Below are 22,244 nucleotides of genomic sequence, written 5' to 3' on the forward strand. Positions count from 1 at the left end.
TTTACTTTTTAAAATAGATTTTAAAATAACTTTAGATGTTTTTTCTTTGTGCCTGTTTTTAGCTTTGAGCCTCCTCACTTTAGAACTCTAACCATCCCTATCACTGTCTTCGCTATCACTGCTTACTTTGCAAAAAAAAAATTGAAAACTCAATTCACAGATCATTTTAATTGTAACAATTAAAGTTTTGTGTACCACATACTACCTTTGTGGAACAGAGATTTTTCACCCTAAAATATCGACCATACACATAAGTATTATCTACTTTAGTAACAACTATATATAGTAACATTTATTTTTAAATTAATATATAATGAAAACTTCAACTTAATACCCATGTGTTCCTCTTTGTTGATGGGTACCTAATACTCCATTGTTTTATTGGGTTGAACTACTAGTTTTAACTAGTACTGTAGTTGTAAGCCTCTTGCTTGTTTCACCTGTCTTGTTTCTGTAGTATTACTCTGTATCTCTTGTATAGTAGTGTGAATAAGATGCTTGTAATTTATATTGTTTTGTGGAAAGCTATCAATTTGAAAAAGTGTGATATGACATATTATTTTTACTTGAATGTATGAATAACATTTAGTAGAGATCCCTTTATAAATGTTAAATACTTAGATGATGATTACTCAAAATTACTAGATATTTCCATCTGTTTATTTAGAAAACAAAAGCAGGACTAATGGGAATATATGTAGAAAAACACCCACTCATGTTTGCATCTACATTGTGTCTTTTGTTATATGCAATAAAATTCTTTTTAGTTTGTGCCTTTCTTTTGCAGTGCTGCATGGTGCCGAACCATTGCCATACTACACTGCTGCCCACGCAATGAGTTGGTGTTTACAGTGTTCCCAAGGAGTGGCTTATCTACATAGCATGCAACCCAAAGCTCTAATTCACAGGGACCTGAAACCACCAAAGTAAGTTCTGATAGCATGACACCCTAACCTCCCTCCCTCCCTCTCATCCTCTGCCTACTCTTTACCCACCCCCAAATTCAAAATAATTATTGCCCACGAGTTTCTCTTTTCTCTTCCCTTTTGGCTTATTCAAGAATATTTATTTTTCATTCACCTTTATCATTTAATTATTTATCCTAGTTTCTATTTTAGAATGTTGTTTTTTAGGAGATTTTTATTTTTATTAACTCCTGCCTTAGATTATCATAGTTTTAGAATGTTAGCCTATAGCTCTTATTTTATACCTGCAGTATGTAATCTTGCTACTGGAGAGTTTTTTGAGAGAAAAACAAGTCTGACTTACCATTTATAGTGTATCCTAACAACTAGCACAATACCTGTACAAAACTTTATAGAGTCGTACTACTTGTCTTTTTTTTTTTTTTGTACCAGGGATCGAACTAAGGACCTTGCGCTTGCCAGGCAGGTGTGGTGCCACTGAGCTAAATCCCCAGCCTACTTGTCTTTTATGGGAAGGCAAAAAGTCATTGCTGGCATGTGAATAGAAACTGAAAATATTCCATATTTCTCCATATTGAGAATCCTGGGAGTAGAAAGAACTTTAAAATTCCTTAAAAACCTAAAATTAGGACCTGGGGATGTAGCTCAGTATAAGGCATTTGTCTGGCATATGTTAGGCCTGGGTTCAATCCCTGCTTTTAAAAAAAAAAAAAAAAGCTAAAACTTTTGAATTTTTTGTTTGTATGGAGATTCAATTAAGAAAGGAAACGTGAGCAATGTATTTTCCTTTTTTTCTTCTTTACTCACATATGAAGGCAGAAAAAAAAGCCTTCACATCTTCTTCCCTCTGCTATCACATCAGTCTTCAGATAAGAGGTTTCTCACAGAGTGATAGTATAGTTATAAAGTATTCCATTCTCTTTGTATTGGTTTAAAGCATCCTTTCTGGATCTGACTCATTCACATATCTAATCTCATGCATTCTACCTAGGTTTCAAATCTTGGGATCATTAGTAGTAGTAATGTACCTTTTTTTAACTCCCAGGCTTAAAATGATCTCACAGATCTCTAGTAAGATAATGTTTAAGCTCTAGATTCATGGCATTTCTGTTTTTGTCTTAACTACCTGCTTTGGCTAGTGAAGAAGAAATCATTTAGCTCTTTTTTCTAGTTTATAGCTATTTGGTCCTCCTTTCTCCTCTGTATTAACACATAGTTCAATTCTTAAAACAGATTCATGAGAATCATACATCCCTACCCAGCAACACATTATTTATGATTCAGAAGATATAGGCAAGCATCAGACACAAAGTATTCTTTTTCTGGAGGAGTCTGAAATTACCAGATGCAGCATCCAAAAGTATCCCTTACCATCTTATTTAGGATGTGTTTTGACTGTGAAACTAGTGACTAGTTACTGAACAGTATATAGAGAAATAGCTTACAAAAGGAAGTTTCATTTTCCAGCATCTTTTATTTTACATTAATTACACAGCTTTAAACAGTTGTCCCCTGTCTCCGTTCAATCATACCTCATAAATTTTAGGCTTGATCAACCTAGTTAGACCAGATATATGCACTAAAATCAAAAGAATTCTCCTATTAGTAACTGCCACTGACACACAAGAGGCCTGGTTTGGGTCATTCATTTCTCTGAGCATCTGTGTGGTTGAATTGATCCTGTAGTATTACAGGTCTTTGGGAGCATCCAGTATACAGTTAGACTTTAGAATTAGAATTGATATTCCAGAAGCTTATGGGAAAAAGAATATTCTTTGGAATGGCTGTGCTATCCTTTCAGATGCAATTAACCTGCGATATCTTACTGTCAGTGAAAACTATTGATTCTATGGTCAGGAAGAAGTCCCAGAATAGCATATAAAGAAGGTAAGGTACCTGATGATTTGTTGAGGTGTTTTATAGTATCAAGTTATCATTGTCTATTTTATTTACACATTCATTCATATGTACATCACAAAGTAAAATATATTTTTAGTCTTAGCTTTGTGAAAGTTAGCCTACAGAGATAATTTAAATTTAGGTTTTAATGAGCCTTGAATGTCATGTTTAGGGTTGGTGGACGTTTCATGAATAAAGAAGTACTAATATAAAAGTTATTCAAAAAACAATTGTGATATAGTCAATGTACTAGGTTGAAACAAGGAAACCAACTACAGAATACTTATTCCTTTGAGTGAAGAGTAGTAAGAATTTGAACAAGAACAATGAGACAGGAGAACAAGTTTTTTGTTGAATTGTAGTTAAAGACAAATTGCATTGAGTACTTCTTTTTTCACTTCAGTTATCATGGAAGTATTTTTGGTAGTATGAAGATGTGAATAACAGTTTATCTGGTTTATCTTAGTCATATTGGGCTAAAAGAGCTGGTTTTCTAATTCTTCCCAGTTAGAATTTAAGTACAAAAGTATATACAAAAAGTTTATAAAATTTATAAATAAAGTGAGACTCCGTGTACCAACTACTATGGAGTATTACTACAGTATGGTTATGTATTACCCATCTCTATTTCTGTTTGTCAAGAAAAGCAAAACCTTCTAAGAAAAGCTATACTACTGGTAATTATAGCTGGATAGTAATAGCACCTAGGGAATCCTAAATTCAGAACATTTTCAGGAAATCTTTCATTGGGTCATTTTAACCACAGTAGACTTGGACTTCTCCACCATTCATATTCTAAATGCAAAAATGGTTTAGGGATTGAACATTTTTAGAAATAACCTTCAAAATAAAGGCATTTTACATAAGGACCATGTTTCCCTTTTTATTGATTTATGTTATCTTTAATTAAATTTATGATTAAACTGCCATTTCATGACACCATAATGTTGACATACTGGAAGTTTTTTGTTTTTTGTTTTTGTTTTTGTTTTTGTTTTTTTTTTGGTACTGGGGATCGAACTCAGGACCTTGTGCTTGCGAGGCAGGTGGTGAAACCACTGAGCTAAATCCCCGGCCCTGGAAGTTTTTTTAGATCCATGTTTTATCTTGGTCAGAGAGAAATATGGTCAGGAAAGATTATGGAACTGGAGGTGGAGACATCAAAATGTGAGTCTGGTAGGCTCTGAACTATGAGGCTGTTACAGTAACCAACTAACATTTCACAGAAGTTTAATGTTAACATTCATTTTGCTTAACTCTTTCCATCTCCACAAATGCCTCCTCTTTTATTCTAGAATCAAATATTGGCCTTATAACTTGATTTTTTATTTTTTCCCAACAGTCTGCTGCTCGTTGCAGGGGGGACAGTTCTAAAAATCTGTGATTTTGGTACAGCCTGTGACATTCAGACACATATGACCAATAACAAGGGGAGTGCTGCTTGGATGGCACCTGAAGTTTTTGAAGGTATAATGGAAAAAGCATAATGTTATTGGTGATCTGCCTCACTCCATATAAATCCATTATATGTTTATAGAGTTTCCCTATTTCCATTGTTTTATATCTCCATAGTACATAGTTATAAGGGATATTGAAGTCTAAAAAGGTTTTAAGTAAATGTAGTCTTAGATCCTGAGTTTAATGCAGAATTTAAATTGGCATCTTCTGTGTAGATTCAAGGATATGTATAGTTGATCCTCATTGTTCACAGATTCTATGATTATAAAATTGCCTACTTGTTAAACTTTATTTTTAACTTCCAAATCAGTGTTTGTGACACTTTGACAATTATTTGTGAGCAATGCAAATGTGCAGAGCACTGCACATTTTGAGCTGCCCAACAGACTTCCCAGTGTGAGAGCCAATGAGGCAGTGCTCTCCTTTCCTGTTGTACTCATACTGTAAACAAGACACCTTTTTGCCATATATCCAGAGCCATGTTCCACACCCCCCCCTTTTTTTTTGGTACCTGGGATCGAACTCAGGACCTTGCACTTGCGAGCCAGGCGGCGGCACCACTGAGCTAAATCCCCAGTCCTCCCCATTTTTGTTAGTGATTTTTTTCTATATTTAAAACGGCTCCAAGTTGTAGTGTTGCGCTAAGTACAAGAAGGCTATGAATATGTAAGAGAATACACGAAGATACATGTTAGATGATATTCATTCAGGCATGATTTACAATACCATGAGTTCATTGTTAAGAAATCATGTTAAATAAGATCTCTTTGAACAGAAACAAAGATAAAACAAAATTTTATATTGATAAATTGACAAAACTTTGTCAACCACAGGCATACAGAAACCCAATCTTGTATTTCCCCGTAGGAGTAATGATTCAGTGTTGGCTAAATCAGTGTTCATAGAGGCTTAAAAAACATAAATGCCAATATAATGTGAATAAACTGCTTTGGTGCTGGTTTTCTAGCAATTAAAAATTAATAACTTAAAAGTTCAAATGAGCATACCTTTAAATAAATGCAAGTAATTGGTCAGAAATATATACTGAGAACTACAAATAAAAAGCAAGGTTATACTGTATTTACTTTTTTATACTTCCATATCTCATTCAGGATTCAAAAGAGTAGCTTGTAATTATATACTACATAGTCACTTGAGTGGAACTATTTTGTCTAAAAATTCAATTAAAATGTTGGTGGACAAGCAAGTGTTAAATTACACAAAATTAAATGTCTTCTATTTCATATATGGAATACATATATTTGGCACTTGTGTTAGTTACTTTTTTCGTTGCTGAGACATAATACCCAACCCAAAGTTAAAGGAGGAAAGGTTTATTTGGCTTACAGACTCTAGAGGTTTCAGTTCATAGTTGGTTGGCTCCAAGGCAGGGCAGCATGGCAGAGGGGCGTCACAGAGAAGAAACAGTTCATGACAAAGCAGGGCAGGCAGAAGGCAGCAAGCATCTGACAAGATATGACAACAGGCAGCTCTTTCTGTCCGTTATATTTTTATTCAGGCTACCTACCCGTAGCACTTACACTATTAATCCTAGCATTGCACTGTGAATCAATCCCAGCAACACATCTTTGATGCCAGTATTACACAGCCTAGATCCAACCACCTCCAAAAAGCTCACCTATGATCACATGAGGCTTTGAGGGGACATCAGGCACAAACCGTAACAGCACTTTTACAAAATCATTAACTTCAAATACCTGTTTGTGAGTTAAAACAACACAGTGTTAGTATAGTAAAGAAAGCAAAACATTTTGCTTCTATAGACAAATAATAGTTACCATGAATTGTCATTCTAGAATAACAAAGTTTGGACTATTAGGCTATGTAATTCCTACATTTCTGAAAGATGTCATCTGGGAGCACCTGTAGACCAAATTAGATGGCAGTGTCATTTCAGTACTGCACTACAGTGTACCACTTATCATGTAAAACTATCACTGTAATAGTTGTAATTATTACAAGGTGGCTGGGAGGGGGGTTACTTTCTTGGGGGAGGATTGGGTGTTTGTTGTGCTGATTCATCCACCAAATTAGTAGTTCTCTAAATTGTGCTGCATAATCTGCTTACTGTAAATCTGTTATCCATAATTTTTATTACTTATAGCTTATTTTACATTTACAAATTAAGAATTTTTTTCTTTATATTGAGAGAAAAACACTAAATTAGAAATGTCTACTTTCATAGAAAAGTTATGCTACCCATCAGAAAATGGGGACAAAATGTAAGATTAAAAATTTACAGAGGATATAGTTCAGTAGTAGAACACATGCTTTGTGTGTGCCAGACCATGGGTTCAATCCCAAATTATCACAAAATAAAATAAATACATTGGGGAGGTATATACATTCTCATACTGTGCCCCAAAGAAAGTATTAATCTACAAAAATTAAAAAAGCAAGGCCTGTGCCTCTTGATGAAAAGATAGAAAATAACTGACTTTCCAAAGTACATTTCTTAGTGTGTTGTTGATACTTAGTTCATTTTAAAAATGTATTTGTTGAAAAGATTTAGGTACTATATTTCCGAAAGAGTAATTTATTAGCTCTTTATGTGGTAGCATCTTGTTTTTATCCAGATACCCATTGTTAAAATTTATAAAACTAATTGTTTCTGTAAGTCATGTGGGAAAAAAGTCTCAAGATTATACTGCCTTCTTTTCTAGGTAGCAATTACAGTGAAAAATGTGATGTCTTCAGCTGGGGTATTATCCTTTGGGAAGTAATAACGCGTCGGAAACCTTTTGATGAGATTGGTGGCCCAGCTTTCCGAATCATGTGGGCTGTTCACAATGGTTTGTGGAAGGAAATTTTTCTTTAATATACTTTATATAGTTCCTGTTTGGAAGAATGTTCCTATCGTCGCTCCTAAAGACCATTTATCCCTAACGTTAAAATGTACAGTTCTTTGTTACCAGACTACTTTCCCATTACCATCTTCTGCCCCTCCTCCCCAGATCCAGCAGGGCAATGCTAAGAGTTCTGGTTTCCATATGGGAGCTGAGGACATTTGCTGGCTGCACTGATTAGGGAAAAGCCATCAGTCAGTCCACAGCTAGAGCCTTCTGTCTCTCCTGATGATAGAGAAGAATTGGACTGAACTCTGTAAAGAACAAATACATAAATAAAATGTACTCTTTTTTTTCTCCAGGGGAAAGAAGGGTCTTACCGAGGAGATAAAACAGACTCAGAAGAGTTGTAGCTGGGCATGGTGGCACATGCCTATAATCCTAGTACTCTATATAAGGTCAAGGGAGATGAATTGGAAGTTTGAGCCCAGCCTGGGTAACAGTGACTTAGCAAGACCCTGTCTCAAAATAAAAAAGAGCCTGTGGTTGTAGCTCAATGTGAAGTTCATAGGTTGAATCCTCAGTACAAGAAAAAAAAAGTTGTTACTTAAGCTTAAATAAGCAAAACATGAAATATTTTACATACCCTTTCTTTTTATATTCTTACCATTTTTATGGAGTAAGTACTGTTGCCTTGTCTTATGAATTAGGAAAATGAGCTCTAGAGAGGTATAACTTGGCTAATGTCACAAGATTCCTAAGTGATAGAGCTAGCTCAGTGAATCCAAATCTTTCTGACTCGAGTCTCATATTTTTAAGTGATATTGACTTGAGAACTCAGGGTCTTTACATCTTTCTGACCCTTTTATATCCCTAGTAGTGTTTCTAATCACATATAATGTTGGAATGCATCTTCATTAATAAAATTATTTTACCTTTGCATGAGAAAATAATCTCTTTATAAAGGAAAATTACCTCCCTAACTTTAACATCACTATTATTTTATTCCTATCACTTTCTATAATTATTCTGATGTATTTTTATACATTTTATACACTTCCATAAGTGATAAAAACAAATGTGTGTTCTGTCTAGGTCATTTATAGACTGGTCAAACAGTACCATCACCAGCATAATTGTAGCATTTTATCAGTTTCTTGTACCAACTTCAGTGTTACCACCTTTTCATTTCATTGTGAAGAAGACTAGAGCATTGACCAAGACAGTTTGCTTTTGCTCTCAGTTGAATGTCAGTGAAATAAAGCATAAAAGAACTACCTTGTCAACTGATTAAGTTATAAAGATCTCCTATTTGAGGACTTCTTTAAATAGAGATCTTAATAATTACAAAAAGATGCCAGTGTTCAACTTGTAAAGTGATTGATTCACAACAGCAATAAGGTCCACTTCCCACAAAAGGTTCATTTGGAAGTCACTGAATATAACATCATAGTTAGCAATGTTCTGAATACAGAAGATGATTTTTCAAACACATTTAAAATTTTTGCAATGCATTTGAAAATATAGGTTAAGTTTCCCCAAGCCATCATTTTACTTTCCTTAAACACATTAAGCCTTTGTTATTTGCTAAAATAATGTTTATACCAAATCAAATATTGTAAATTCTGAGTTTTATTATTGCTATAATGTGTTGTTTTTAAAGGTGTGGTTTCTCCTTTATGAAAATATACATAGATAGAATAAATGTTAATCTAAAGGACAAAAAAATACTTTCATTAATCCAAAAATAAACATGTTATATTGCAAGATCTATAAATATTGCTTTGGAAATATATATAAAAAGCTTGTACCATTCTTTGAGTAAATACATTCTTTCCCCCCTCTTCTAATTTTTCATTGTAGGTACTAGACCACCACTGATCAAAAATTTACCTAAGCCCATTGAGAGCCTGATGACTCGTTGTTGGTCTAAAGATCCTTCTCAGCGACCTTCAATGGAGGAAATTGTGAAAATAATGACTCACTTGATGCGGGTATAATCCTTCTTTTGAGGGGCTTTGAGTTTAGGGGGAATTTAATATACACTGAGTTTTAGTGGACTTTTAAAATAAAGGAAACATTACCATTTCCCGCTTTATACTTTGTATTTTCCAAGTTAGAGTATTTATTGCTCACATAATCAGAAGAGTAAACATTGTTTTAGGAAAAAAATATAGTTCTTTATAATAGAAAGATGGCTAGGGTAGGTTTCTAGACTTGAGTTTTCATACTGCTAACATTACTATTTGTTTCTGGGCCTGTGAACTGTAATGTGATAGAAGCAAAATTAGATTAGACCTAAAGCCTTCATAGGAATTAGGTATATTAAGACTTTAATAACATGCTTACCTAAATTTTAAATTTTCTGGTAGATTTTCATCAGAAATTCAGTTATTTAGCTCAGTTGTTTATTCAGTTACTGCGCTGTGCCTACCTTGCAAGTGCAAGGTCCTGAGTTCGATCCTCAGTACAAAAAAAAAAAAAACTTCAGTTATTCATGCAAGGCACTAGAGAGGTTACATTTCACACGTACTAATTTTGGGGTGGCTGGTGGAAAGTTTGGGTTTTTTTTGGTGGTACCAGGGATCAAACCCGGGTCCTTGTGCTTGCAAGTCTGGCGGTGGAACCACTGGGCTAAATCCCTGGCCCTGGAATTTTTAATTTAGAAGAATCCTTCAGATGACAAATTTTCCTAGTCTATAAATCAGATATTTTAGAACTACCACACATAGTTTAGGCTTTTAGTTTTTAGAATACTAATAAAAATCATAAAGTGGTACTTTGGCTTTAATAAGTTCAAGTGTTTATAAAAGTACATGCATTTCAGAATAACTTGTTCAACAGAAGAATTTTACAGTTTTCTCAAGTATAGACTAAGTGATTTCCTAAATGGTCAACGATTTAGTTTGTTTATTCTGTGAAAATAACTAAAGCAAAGCAGCTTGAGTTACCTATAGATAGAACTGTAGGCCCTAAAGTGTGTGTGTGTGTGTGTAAGTGTGTGTAAGCAAACCCAAAGTAACAAGATAATTTAAAACTTTGGGCTATATAAATTATTCAGATTATTCTTTTATTCATATGTCCTTTGTCTAATTTGAGAAGAATACTTTGCTTTTTTCTGTAAATTCTAATTTTTTGTCCAGTAAATACTTTTAATATTAATGTCACTTAAATTCATAGAAAGGCATTCTAGATAATTAAAATATTAGTCTTAGCAGTTACTATGTGGTATACCAGTCTCAGTTGTCAGACCAATAATTACAGTTTAAGTATATGTCACTGGTATGAGAACATGAATGTATTTCATGTAATTGTGAGAAATGATACTATTCTATTCCATATGTTTCTCTAGAGAAATATTTGCTGTTTTCTTCAAGACTATCTAGACTCCATATAAACTAGATGCTTAGGTAGGTGCATGGCATTGTCCACAATTGATATTCAAAAGGGAGTTGTATCGTCATCTCTGTAGAATCAAAACTTAGGGCTCTTCAAATTCAATATGTGCCTTACAGAAAATAAACCTGTATCTTTGCTACAGTCAAATTTCACAAGAAAATAATTCAGACAAGCACTTCAAGTTAATTTTAACAGGACTTAATTTATATTAAAAATTTTTTAAATTGTGGTTTTCTTTTTATATATAGTACTTTCCAGGAGCAGATGAGCCATTACAATATCCTTGTCAGTATTCAGATGAAGGACAGAGCAACTCTGCCACCAGTACAGGTAAATGGATAGAATGGAAAAAATAACATCCTGATTTTGTTTTATCCATTCCTATGAAATTACAATCAAGAAGCACTGAGTGATGTCCCCATTTGCATTTTAATTATTTCATTTCATATGATTGACTGCACTTTGAATTCCCAAGTGCATCATTTTTCATGAAGGTACCTAGATTAAAGAGTTATTTAAGACCTGCTTCCAAGTGTTAGAATTTTTACATAGTTACATATAAAAAGATTGGATTTTATATTGCTGTGAATGTCATTCTTAACTTGAAAAATAGTTTTTACACGAATATTGCTGTATCAAATAGTATTAGAAATTATTATAAATGTATATAGCATGTCTTCATTGTGAACACTCTACTTTTTGATTTTTTATAGAGATTTATTTAAGAACCTATGCTTTAGTTAGACATTTCTCGATTTTCTAAAATATGAAATAGTGAAAAATGATAGTTTGTGGTCATAAAAATAGAAATAGCACTAACTTAGAATTGTAATTATCAAAATATGTGGCGTTTCTGTTATTAATTTAATTACATCTAAAAGATACGTGTGTACATGTAGATTTATCCTGCACTTAAAATTTTATTTTACCAACAAATATATTTACTGATCTGTTTCCTCCTCCTTAACAATAGTTTTATATATTTTTGAGGTATTTAACTGTTTGGCTAGTTATTCTCAAATTCTCATTTTACTGAAAAAAATTTTAGTTGCTCTGAATTCTAAAATGAACTTCTCTAGAACTGTGTGTTTTGTTTTTCCCCTTACCACCAAACCCTCTTCTTGTTTCCATGGTTTCCTTTGATCCTTTCACCTTTTCACTGACATTTAATCCTCTTAGGTCCTTTTTTCCTTCATCTTCCTACTTACTTTCAGCTGTTTTATATATATTTTTTTTTTTTTTGAATAATGCCTATTAGCTTTCTAGCCCCTTTCTCAAACTTGCTTGACTAAATCACAAGTCTGATTTAATTTAGTCTATTCCTTGCCTGGAACAGTGCAAGCTGAATACAGTGCAGTTGAATATGGTTGAAGGCAGCACTCATTTACTATCCTCAGATGGGTATTTAGTGCTGTTGGACAATTACATTTTAGCCCATCTCCTCCTATATTACATCATTTTGTATTTCTAACTCTCATCAAACTATAACCACTTTTCAACTCCTCATTTCCAGCTGACTTTTTTTGCTATTTCTGAGAAAATTGGAGTAATCACAAGACAGCTTCCACAAATTCCTCCAGTATAGCCACGTATCCAACTACTTGTTTAATACCTAATAGGAACTCAGACTTAACGTTTTCCAGCCTGAGTTCCAGATACTTTATACTCATTCGTCCTCTCGTTGTCTTCTCAGTTACTTGCCTTCAGTTCTACTACCTCAAGTTATTCTTGGTGATTATTTAGGCATTTTGGTAACTTTTGTACTGTCCTTAAGCTTAATTTAAATTGGGCTTGTTTAGGACATCTATTAGTACCTATTTTTATTTTTAATTATTTTATGGTATTTTTATTTCTATTTATATCTTGCTAGTTTAGAAAAGAATTTAAATTTATATTATTGAATGAAGCATTTGTATTCTCAACCTCTAGTTATAAATGTTTCTGTTTTCCTAGGCTCATTCATGGACATTGCCTCTACAAATACCAGTAATAAAAGTGACACTAATATGGAGCAAGTCTCTGCTACAAATGATACTATCAAACGCTTAGAATCAAAATTGTTGAAAAATCAGGCAAAACAACAGGTTTGTTATGTTTTTTTGTTTGCTCTGTTTTGTTGGTACCGGGGATCGAACTCGGGGCCTTTTGCTGGCGAGGCAGGAGCCAGAACCAATGAGCTAAATCCCTGGCCCAGGTTTGTTATGTTTTTAAAAGTAAAATTATATGATGACCTTACTAGTACTCATAATATTTAGCTAATTAAAATTATTTGCCATTATCTATTATATAAGTCCTGACTCTTCCTAAAGCAGACAAATAAGTGTAAGAACAAAGATTTAGAAAGAGTTCTACCATCTATTATCAAACAAGTTGTTTTTCCCTTCTGATTTTGCTCTTCTTGCTTGAGGCATTGAAATTAACTAATAATTGGGGCATTTAACTACCAACTCCAGTGACTGTAGTATCTGGCTTGTCCTCTCAGCTATAGCTCCCACTCCCTGCAAATGTCCCTCTTCTTTGAAAGCAGTACAGGATCCATGAGGATTCCACTTGACATCTCCCTTCTAGGATGCCAAGGATTTCTAAATCCAGAGAACCTTAGTGATTCAGATTGACCTGTTGTTTTGACAGAGTGAATCGGGCCGTCTAAGTCTGGGAGCCTCCCGAGGCAGCAGTGTGGAGAGCCTGCCCCCAACCTCTGAGGGCAAGAGGATGAGTGCGGACATGTCAGAAATAGAAGCCAGAATCGCGGCAACCACAGGTAAAAAGAACTGTAGTCTAAAGAGGAATGAAAACAGACATTCCTTTTTGGCCTTATAGTTGCAGTTTCTAGTGGGGATGTCCGAGGTTCTTTATGTTGTTTTTTTTTTTAATCAGGAAGTAGAATAGTATACTTTCTAAGCTTCTGACAGTATAATTTACCTCAAATTCTAAGGAAAATATGACTTAAAAATTAATTAGGCTATTAAAATATATTTTCCCAATTACACATCTTATTAGATGTAATTCTTTGTGCCACATGAGCTTAAAGTTTAAGTGAGAAATTGAAATTGGCCAAAAGCAAAATGTTTACAGATTTTGACTGATTCTACTGGATTTTTATGCTAAGCTCAAGTAATAGCAAACACTTTGTTTTGAAGTTAACAAAAAATTGTAATGTAGACCAATATGATTCAGCTTTACTGTCTGCTCTTCCTTCCCTACAGTGGCAGAAGTAGCTGAGCTGGTTAATTCATTTAATTGTAACTCATTTAATTCATTTGTGGTTAATTCATTTAATTATAAAATCAAAGATAACAGTTTTATTGGATCTTTAAAGAGTAATCATAAATTATATTTCATCTCTTCTTAAAATTATTAATCATGAGAGAATTGGTCAGCATAAAATTACATGTTTTGTTAGGTAAGAGAACTGACACCTTTTTTCTAACCAGATTTCATTTTAGTAATATTGGCTTAATTTGGGTTTGGTTTAGTTTGAGTTTTTGCTAGGTCTCCTCATGGTGGAAGGGAAGTGATTATAAAAGTAAACACATTTTCTTGTGAAAAATGAAAATGTAAACAAACAAAATTACATAATATTCCTAATTAGAGATAAACATTGAACATTTCTGTATATTTACCTTTAGTCCTTTAAATATGCAGGCATATAAATGTATACATCCATAAGTATTTGCTTATATATTTTTTAACTTGGCTAACCACTTTTTTTTTTAGGTCTTTCATTTCATATCTGTTATTCTCTAAGTAGAGTATTCTCATTGTATATGGAGCTCTTTTCAGAAAAAGGTGGTCCAGATGGATCATCATACTATACTTGTCTTCAGCTAATCGTGATTCTTGATTTTATCATCAGCAAGTACTAGAATCCATTAGACATAACAGACTATCCAAAATAACAATGTATATGACACATAAGCTTTCTTTTTCACGTATAGACAAGCCTGGAGGTAGGCTTCATAATCAGTGGGGAGCTGACCTCTTATTTCCCTTTGTCACAGTCCCTGTATGTGTTGCTTCCAGCCTCAAGCTTACCTCATAGTCCAGAATGGCTTTTAGAGTATCACTCCTCACTTCCTCGTTCCAGGCAGTAGGAAAGAAGAAATAGGAGCAGGTAAAGAGATAGCCAAGCTATTTGAAGGAGCTTTCTCTAACATCCACATAAATGTCATTGACCAGAATGACATAGTTAGGTAGCTACAAATAACTCCATAACTGTGGTCATTTGTCTGGAAACATTGTTCAAAATAAAGGCGGAGTTCTGTTTCTAAGAAAAAAGAAAAGAATAGAGATGAGAAAAATACTAGTAGCCTCTTAAAGATGGATCTGCAGAAATGAAGAAGTTAATTGGCGGTCAACTGTCATTGACAAACACTCCAAGGATTAGACCCCTGTTTGAAGTAGGGTTGGTAAACCCTGCTTGCAGAGACATAACCTTACACTTTAGGGGCTCTTTTTCACTTCAGGGATGTCATTCAAGAAAGACTAACCAAATTCTACCCTGAAACAAAAAGTTAGTGTTATGATAGTATATGTGCTGCCAAAGCGAGTACAGTGTTAAAGGAGGTTTATGTCTTTGTTACTCAAGTACTTGTTTTTCTAGTCAAGTATTAATTTACCATTATTCATTATAGAAATGATATTTCACTAGGTTAAAGAGAACCACAACATTAAATTTTACCGTCTCTGCCTAAATGCAGGATATATTCTATTGTGTAGCTTTTGAATTTTTTATGTTCAAAACTAAATTTTGAATTGTCTTCTTTGTAAGGTTCATATTCCAGTTTTTACAACCTTCTTGCATAAATGGGATTTAACTTAATCTCTGAAAACTAGTAAATATTGTTTATTAGAAATATGTATAGATATAAATAGAAAAGCATATATGTTTCACACTTTATTTCAGTAATTACCATTTAACCACTGAATTTCACTTTATAGCACATTTCAAGAAGCACCTAACAAAAATGTATTACTATGTTTGTGTGATCAAATATGGCAGCTTATTTCTTATTAACCACTCTCCCCTTCCCTCCTCCCCTCCCTTCCCTCATCACATATCATTAGGTAGATTGTTTCTATGAGTATTTTTGAAATTCAGCTTCCTCTTTACCCTGCAGCATTGTTTGTCTGTCTTTTTTTTCCTGCTATAGACCAATATGTGAAACTTCTTGTATTGTTAGTTGTTTGCTTTTTAATCATGCCTTCTCTAAGCATGGATGAAAAGTTAGATAGTGCTGCATGACATTTCGCATGACATGTTATTAACATAACTGTGAGAATTTTTCTGTTTTTGTAATCATTTTCTGTGTTACTATTTGTGGTTGTTTGCATGTATACTGTATATATGTGTTTTTGCAGCCTATTCCAAGCCTAAACGGGGCCACCGTAAAACCGCTTCATTTGGCAACATTCTGGATGTCCCTGAGATCGTCATACCAGGTATCATAGATCACCTGAGCTGGTCTAATAATGTGGAACCGGAATAATGATCCCTGGTACTTTTAAAATGCTTCTTGCTCCAATTTTTATACAACATGAAAAGACATACCTTGCATGCACTAATTAGGGAGACAAATTGAAAACTGTGTATATTTGTTCTGAAATGTGCTTGAAAAGATAACCTCAGATCTCTAATAGTATGGATAAAATAGACAGGAAAGTAAACCTTGTCACAGAAGGGAAAACATCAACTCAGGCTTCTATCACTTTTCTCTTATTTGGTAGTGGACAAGTGAACTAAACCCACACCTTTTTTGTACTCAGCAGAAGGAAGACTATTTTAAATTGTTTCCCATCCTTGATTTCTTTCCTTCCTCAGTTTACCACGTTTGGAGCCCACTCTAGGCTTTCTATCTTAGCCTCTTTCTGTTAGTAGCAAGTGATACAAAGTTGATAGAAGAGAGTTGCTAAATGCCATATTTGTTAACCTAGAAAAAAGAAGCAAAGTAAAACCAAATGAGATTGGCTGTTTTGTAGGGTACTCTTGCCAAAAAAGAAAAATATCATTGGTTAATTCTAATTCTTGTATATTATCAGGAATATTTAATAAATTACTATTGTTATACTTAATTCACAAGTGGTATTTTAGTGTCTCAAATTGGTCAGCTGTTTTCTTTTCACTCGTGGTGGTCATTTCATAAATGAATATAAATTACCATTTTTAATAAAAATTCAAATGGCATACTGACCTTCAAGACTGATTAATATATGTTACTTTTATTTTAAAAAGTGCTCGCTCATCTTTCTGCTTTAGATTTTCTCCTCCTGTTTATTGAAGCATTTGATTAGGAAATACACCATATTTTCCAGACACATTCATGTATCTTAATTTGAATGAATTCTTTACCTCTAGGTGTGTTGGATGTGTTTGGGCTTTTAGTGTAGTATTTACACTATAATTGAATACTTAATGATTACTTTTTCCTCTACTAAACTGACAACTCTGTAAGGATAACAGTCCATGTCTGTGTTAGTTATTATTGATTGTGTCAGGAGTAGCTAACTCAGATCATTCTTTTTCTTCTTTCTTTCCTAACTTCTTTCTTTCTGTGCTGGGCTTTGAACCCAGGGTCTTATACATATGAGGTCAGTGATCTACCACTGACTTACATCTCCAGCCCTGAAGAATGCCACTTTTCTTTTTTGTAGTTTTGGGGATCAAACCCAGGGCCTCATGTATACCAGGCAAGCACTCTACCATTGAGCTTATACCCTTAGCCTAGTGCATCATATAGTGAATATACAGTAGTGTTTAGTAAATAGGTATTTGTTAAATAAGTAAATAAATCATTATTGAGCATCTCCCTTAGCTAGGAAATAAAAACATAAATTATGCAATTTTAGAGACTTTTGTCTATCGAGTAAACTATATAAATTTCTTACTAGTTTTTAAGTGATTTCTTATTTTGTAACATTGTCGCTATTGCTGTTCAAAGAATAGTATTGATTCATTTTTTTATGTAGTAATTTTTATTTATTGAGTTAGGGCCATGTTAGAAGTTAAAATATTTGAAATCATTTTATTTCCATGCTGAAAGTTTCCACATATAAGTGAGGAAACTTTGATTAAAGAATTGGCAGTGTTTAAACTTAAATTCTAATGAACTGTGGTTACCTTTCAAGAGAATCAGGAAAATTTAGGCAGAGAGCAATATAATCATAATCTAGGTCTTATGGGTAAGTATGGAGAACATGTATATGACAGTATAGCCGGTAGTATACAAGATGATGGGGGAAGTAATAGGGGGAAAGAATACTAGTTTGTAACTGTTGGAAGGTTCAGGCATGTAGTGCTAGAGGCCAGCATTCCAGTGCTACTAAGTAGCCCCCCACAACAAGAATTATCCAGTCCAACAAGTTTAACAGTGCTGAATCTGAGAAGCCCTGCTTAGATGTGCTTGGAACTACAAAGTAGTGTGAAGTACATGATCTTCATTGACCTTCATTACAACGTTTTAGCTAGGTTATCAGATGAAATTGTAGCCATTTTGCAGATGAGTTTAGATATCATGAGGCTAAGTGGTTTTCCCAGTGTCACACAGCTGGGACCCTAACCCAGAACTTCTCACTCCAAATTTCATCCATTTTCTCCTGTTTTGTTTAAGTCACAGGAGATAGTATTTAAAAAAAGAAGATAGTGTTCACATTAAGGAGAGCTCACTCGGGGAGACCATGAGATTGAGTCCTTTATGGAATCAGAAAACCTTAATTCTGCTATTAATTGCCAGAGCAGCAATGTTGTTTGAATGAAAATGTTCAATAATGCATTTTATTAAATATTCTTGTTTCATTCCTTCCCTCACCCCCAGATATCCAAACATTAACATAATCAATTTGCAAGCCTCATGCCTCAACCTCCCAGAGTGCTAGGGTGACGGGCTTGCATCACCACACCCAGCCCTAGGTTATATAATTAAGTTACATATAAAAATATAGCCTTTGAGAATGTTTCATATTTCCTATATAACATTTTAATTATGAAAAAAGATGGTAACTTCCCAAATTTCTTAGTATTTTCGGAAATTTTTTCCTCTAAATGATTTCCCACAAGTTCTGTTGTATTGAGATATTTCTTGATATATTTAAATGATTATTAGCACCTGGAATCCAGTTGTAAGCATTCTTAAAATACAAAGTTTTTAAAATCTTATTTGTTACACATAGGTAGTTTTAGTAATACTTTCCTTTGGCTAAATACAAAGTGTGTATACTTTTTGGAATGAATTGCTTTTCAATAAAAGTGCTCCTTCAAGCATCACAAAATGGTTTTATACATATCTTTATAATGGCTAAACAAGTCAAATGTCTATTGTAGTGTCAGGTGAACAAATCCAGAGACCCTAATCATCATTTTTGCTTACTTGAAAAATATTTTCTATTATGGCATCATTCAGATGAGGAAGAAAAAGCAATTTATGGCTACCAGCAGTATCTATAAATGTAATAGTCTCTTAGGGCAGGTAGAAATTTATGAGTGGATAGATCAGATTATACAATTTCTATGCCTTTTCTGCATTATTCCCAGGGCTGAGTTACTGGCAAACTTCAGTATGGTAACCCTTTTTTCTACTTTCTACTGTGCTCCTGCCCTTAAAGGGCAAGCTTCAGTGGTGGTGAACCTATGACACACATGCTGCAGGAGGCTGTTCAGTATCATTGAAATCTCTAAAAGGTTCACCATCACTGCATAGGTTAATCTGGCTCCATATTACCAGACAAGACACAGTTAAGAGCAAATTACCAAGATAGTGTATGATGTTTTTCTAGCTATTCACTTGTGGAAAAGGTTCTGCCTTAGTGTTGCCAGCTAAGCAGAGTTCAAGGTATGATTGAAAAATATGGTGAATGTTTAATTTTTTTAATTCATTACAGTAAATGACCTGTTGCCCTTATACTTCTCAAAATACTCCCTCTTACTTGAAACATACATCCTGTCCTTCTTGCCACTTTCTAAAGCAGTTTTGGAAGTCCCCTTCTTTGATTGTGTTTATTTACATTGGCCTGGATGCCTTGAGGTCCTGAATTCATTCAAACTGTTTATCTTTCATAGTCTTTTACTTTGGAGAAGAGCCAGAAATTGCACAATGCCAGATCCAATGAATAAAGTGGATCAGGATATACTGTAATGTATTTACAAGCATGCATTTCTATTGGATGGCACTTTGCATTGGTATTTACTATATTTTTGATCAGACAACATAAAGACATGAAAGAGGACTTCCAGAACTACTCCAAAATGTGGCAAGAATGATGGGGTACATGTGTTCCAAGCAAGGGGGACTATTTTGAAAGGGATTAATGGCAGTGTATCTTTCACTTAATAATTTTTCATTAAAACATCAAATTTTTTTAAATCAACCTTTGTAAATGTAAATATGAAAGTTTTCTGCCCAAGATTTAGACCATGGATGACAGTTTTCTAGTACACTTACTTATTGAGCATTATAAATTGCTAAATTGGAAAAGGCTTGAAAAGAAAAAATAGCGCTTTCTTCAGTATTTTTCATTAGAACTTGAGGCTTAAAACCATAGTCCTTTTTCTTTTTCAGCCATTGTATTGTAATTTGTTGTACTTCATTTGAAGAAAAGGGAATGGATGATCGATTATTGGATTGCTTTAAGTTTTTCTAGATTATTTTTCTTTTTAGTACTTTAATAAGGACAAAAATATAGATCTTTGTTTTACTTGGATTTTCTTTACTTTTTACCACATTTTGTTTTTGTTCCTTTTCAAGCATATAATTCTCTTTTGTCCGATCTCTGTCTCAAATACACAACTGAAATAGGGATTAAGATTGCAGGACTATATTATACATTTTAATAATGTATTAGACTAATGTGCTAGTAGAATATCTAAATTGTACATTTCTTTTAAAAATCCAAATATCAGACTTCAGTAGTTGAACATGCTAAAAAGTTATAAAAAAGGAGGAACAACCTCTTCAAATTTAAATCGTAGAATAAGGGACTGATAATCATGTTTCTAGCATCAGTAACTAAGGAAGCAGTTGTACTCTGGAGTCCTCATATGAGTAGATAGAATCCTCAAGAAAACCAACTATGATTAAAATGCATTTTTAAATCTGGAAAAAATACAGTTGAATATAACCTTGCATGTAAAAAAATTGAAACATTAAGACTTCTGCACTACCTCCCATTTTAATGTAAAATTTGTTGTACATAGTTTAACCACATTCATTGCTATTATAAAATTAAAATGAATTCCCAAAATGTGATTTACAAATACTAGTAGTATAATTATAACTTGAAAAAATTGGCTAAGTTGGAAAATGTTATAGAATATTTCTAGCTAAACAGATTTTATTAATGCTGTTGTACTATCAAATATAAGTTTGAGTTTGCTTCACAGTTCAGGCTAAATACCATGTTTCATTGCATTTTTAGCAATTGAAAAGTCTCTGTTTAACAGACAAATAGACGGGTAGTTAGAAAAATAATTTAATTAGAAAAATTAATTGGAAAAATAATTTAATTGTGTGTTGTTGGCTCTCTTCAGAAGTTTCAGATATCTTAGACATTGACCAACAGATTGACAGATGAGGAGGACTTTATAGATCATCATAAAGCTGAAGGTAGAAGTACTCTTTCGGGACACCTGGGCATTATTTTGCTTTCTACACCAGGAGGAGAGTATAACCTTTCTAGTAATATATTTGGTTCAAGAACTAGTAAATACAGTGGACCCTTGACTTAAGGAACTCTATCAGTTCTCAAGGGCTGGTTGTAACTCAAGTTGGTTGTAAGTCAGTACAGCTGAGACCTGGATGTTTACCTGGTTACATGCTATAGATAACAAGAGGCAGATGAGTCTTCCATTAACCTAATTAACCCAAGTTGTTCGTATGTCAGACTGGTCCTAACTTGAGAGTACACTGTACTGTTTTGAACATTCTTTTAACTGAAAGTATGTAAAATATTCATGTTTTTTCCCTAAATAGTAAACATCAGTATGAAGAGACAGTGAAATAGAAGGAATTGCGTTTTTCTGGCAAGATCTAGCAAGTTCCTACCTTGCGCAGATGGTGTGATTAGCAGTTATAAATCTTTGATTAGCACTGCTGGAACCCACAAGGAGCTATATTAAGATACCTCTTGTTATTATACTTCTTTAATGTATAGCCACCTGACTTTCAATAAAATTTTATATTTATGGCTAATTAAGGAAGTTAATTTAACATTACAATAAATATTTAGGAAATATCTCCAGATTGTAGTGTACCGAGATCACTTTTTATAATCTAAAATATCAAACTCTAACCTCCAGAAGGCAAAGCTTACCAGTAAGTAGTCATTGCTTTCCTTTGATAGGAGAATCTTTAAAAACTTCCCTGAAAGGTATAAGAGGCCAAATATATTGAAATTGGTAAAAGAAAATAAAATTTATGGTAGCCTAAATGAGAACAATTAGTAATTACACACTCAGTTTACCACACAGCAGTAACTTTTTACAATGAACAGTGCCCCCATTATTTTTAATATTTAAAATTGTGAATGTCAAATTTTTCGATGTTTTGATTAAAAGACATCTCCAGAAAAATACAGTGTTAGTTGTTAAAAAGAATTTTCAGGAACATTGAAAAATGAGTGTAGTTAAGGAAGGCTGTGAACTTTTTTAAACCAACAAGAAAAACCACAGGAGTAGACTAGGACCTAAGCCAAGTCTCTGGAAGAATTCTATGATAACTTTCAAATACTCATTCAAGAAATCAATTGTACTTAAAAGAGCAGCTTC

General features: G+C 33.6%; 1 protein-coding gene across 3 annotated transcripts in view; it reads left to right on the forward strand.

Moving 5' to 3' along the window:
• The window catches only part of Map3k7 (mitogen-activated protein kinase kinase kinase 7), a 68,831-nt gene that overhangs the window by 16,036 nt on the left and 30,551 nt on the right, over nucleotides 1-22,244 (forward strand). For 2 of the 3 annotated variants that reach the window (XM_004860196.4, XM_087187971.1), the window contains exons 5-12: nucleotides 788-926; nucleotides 4,168-4,292; nucleotides 6,968-7,096; nucleotides 8,954-9,084; nucleotides 10,738-10,819; nucleotides 12,443-12,573; nucleotides 13,121-13,250; nucleotides 15,851-15,931. In XM_004860196.4, the coding sequence (XP_004860253.1) occupies nucleotides 788-926; nucleotides 4,168-4,292; nucleotides 6,968-7,096; nucleotides 8,954-9,084; nucleotides 10,738-10,819; nucleotides 12,443-12,573; nucleotides 13,121-13,250; nucleotides 15,851-15,931 (948 nt within the window). The remainder of the gene's footprint in view (nucleotides 1-787; nucleotides 927-4,167; nucleotides 4,293-6,967; nucleotides 7,097-8,953; nucleotides 9,085-10,737; nucleotides 10,820-12,442; nucleotides 12,574-13,120; nucleotides 13,251-15,850; nucleotides 15,932-22,244) is intronic. The other variant, XM_004860197.4, reaches the window with a different exon arrangement.

The sequence above is a fragment of the Heterocephalus glaber genome, unplaced genomic scaffold, assembly GCF_053883595.1.
Source record: "Heterocephalus glaber isolate CG9 unplaced genomic scaffold, H.glaber_assembly_v1.0 deba00001523, whole genome shotgun sequence".
Taxonomy (NCBI): domain Eukaryota; kingdom Metazoa; phylum Chordata; class Mammalia; order Rodentia; family Bathyergidae; genus Heterocephalus; species Heterocephalus glaber.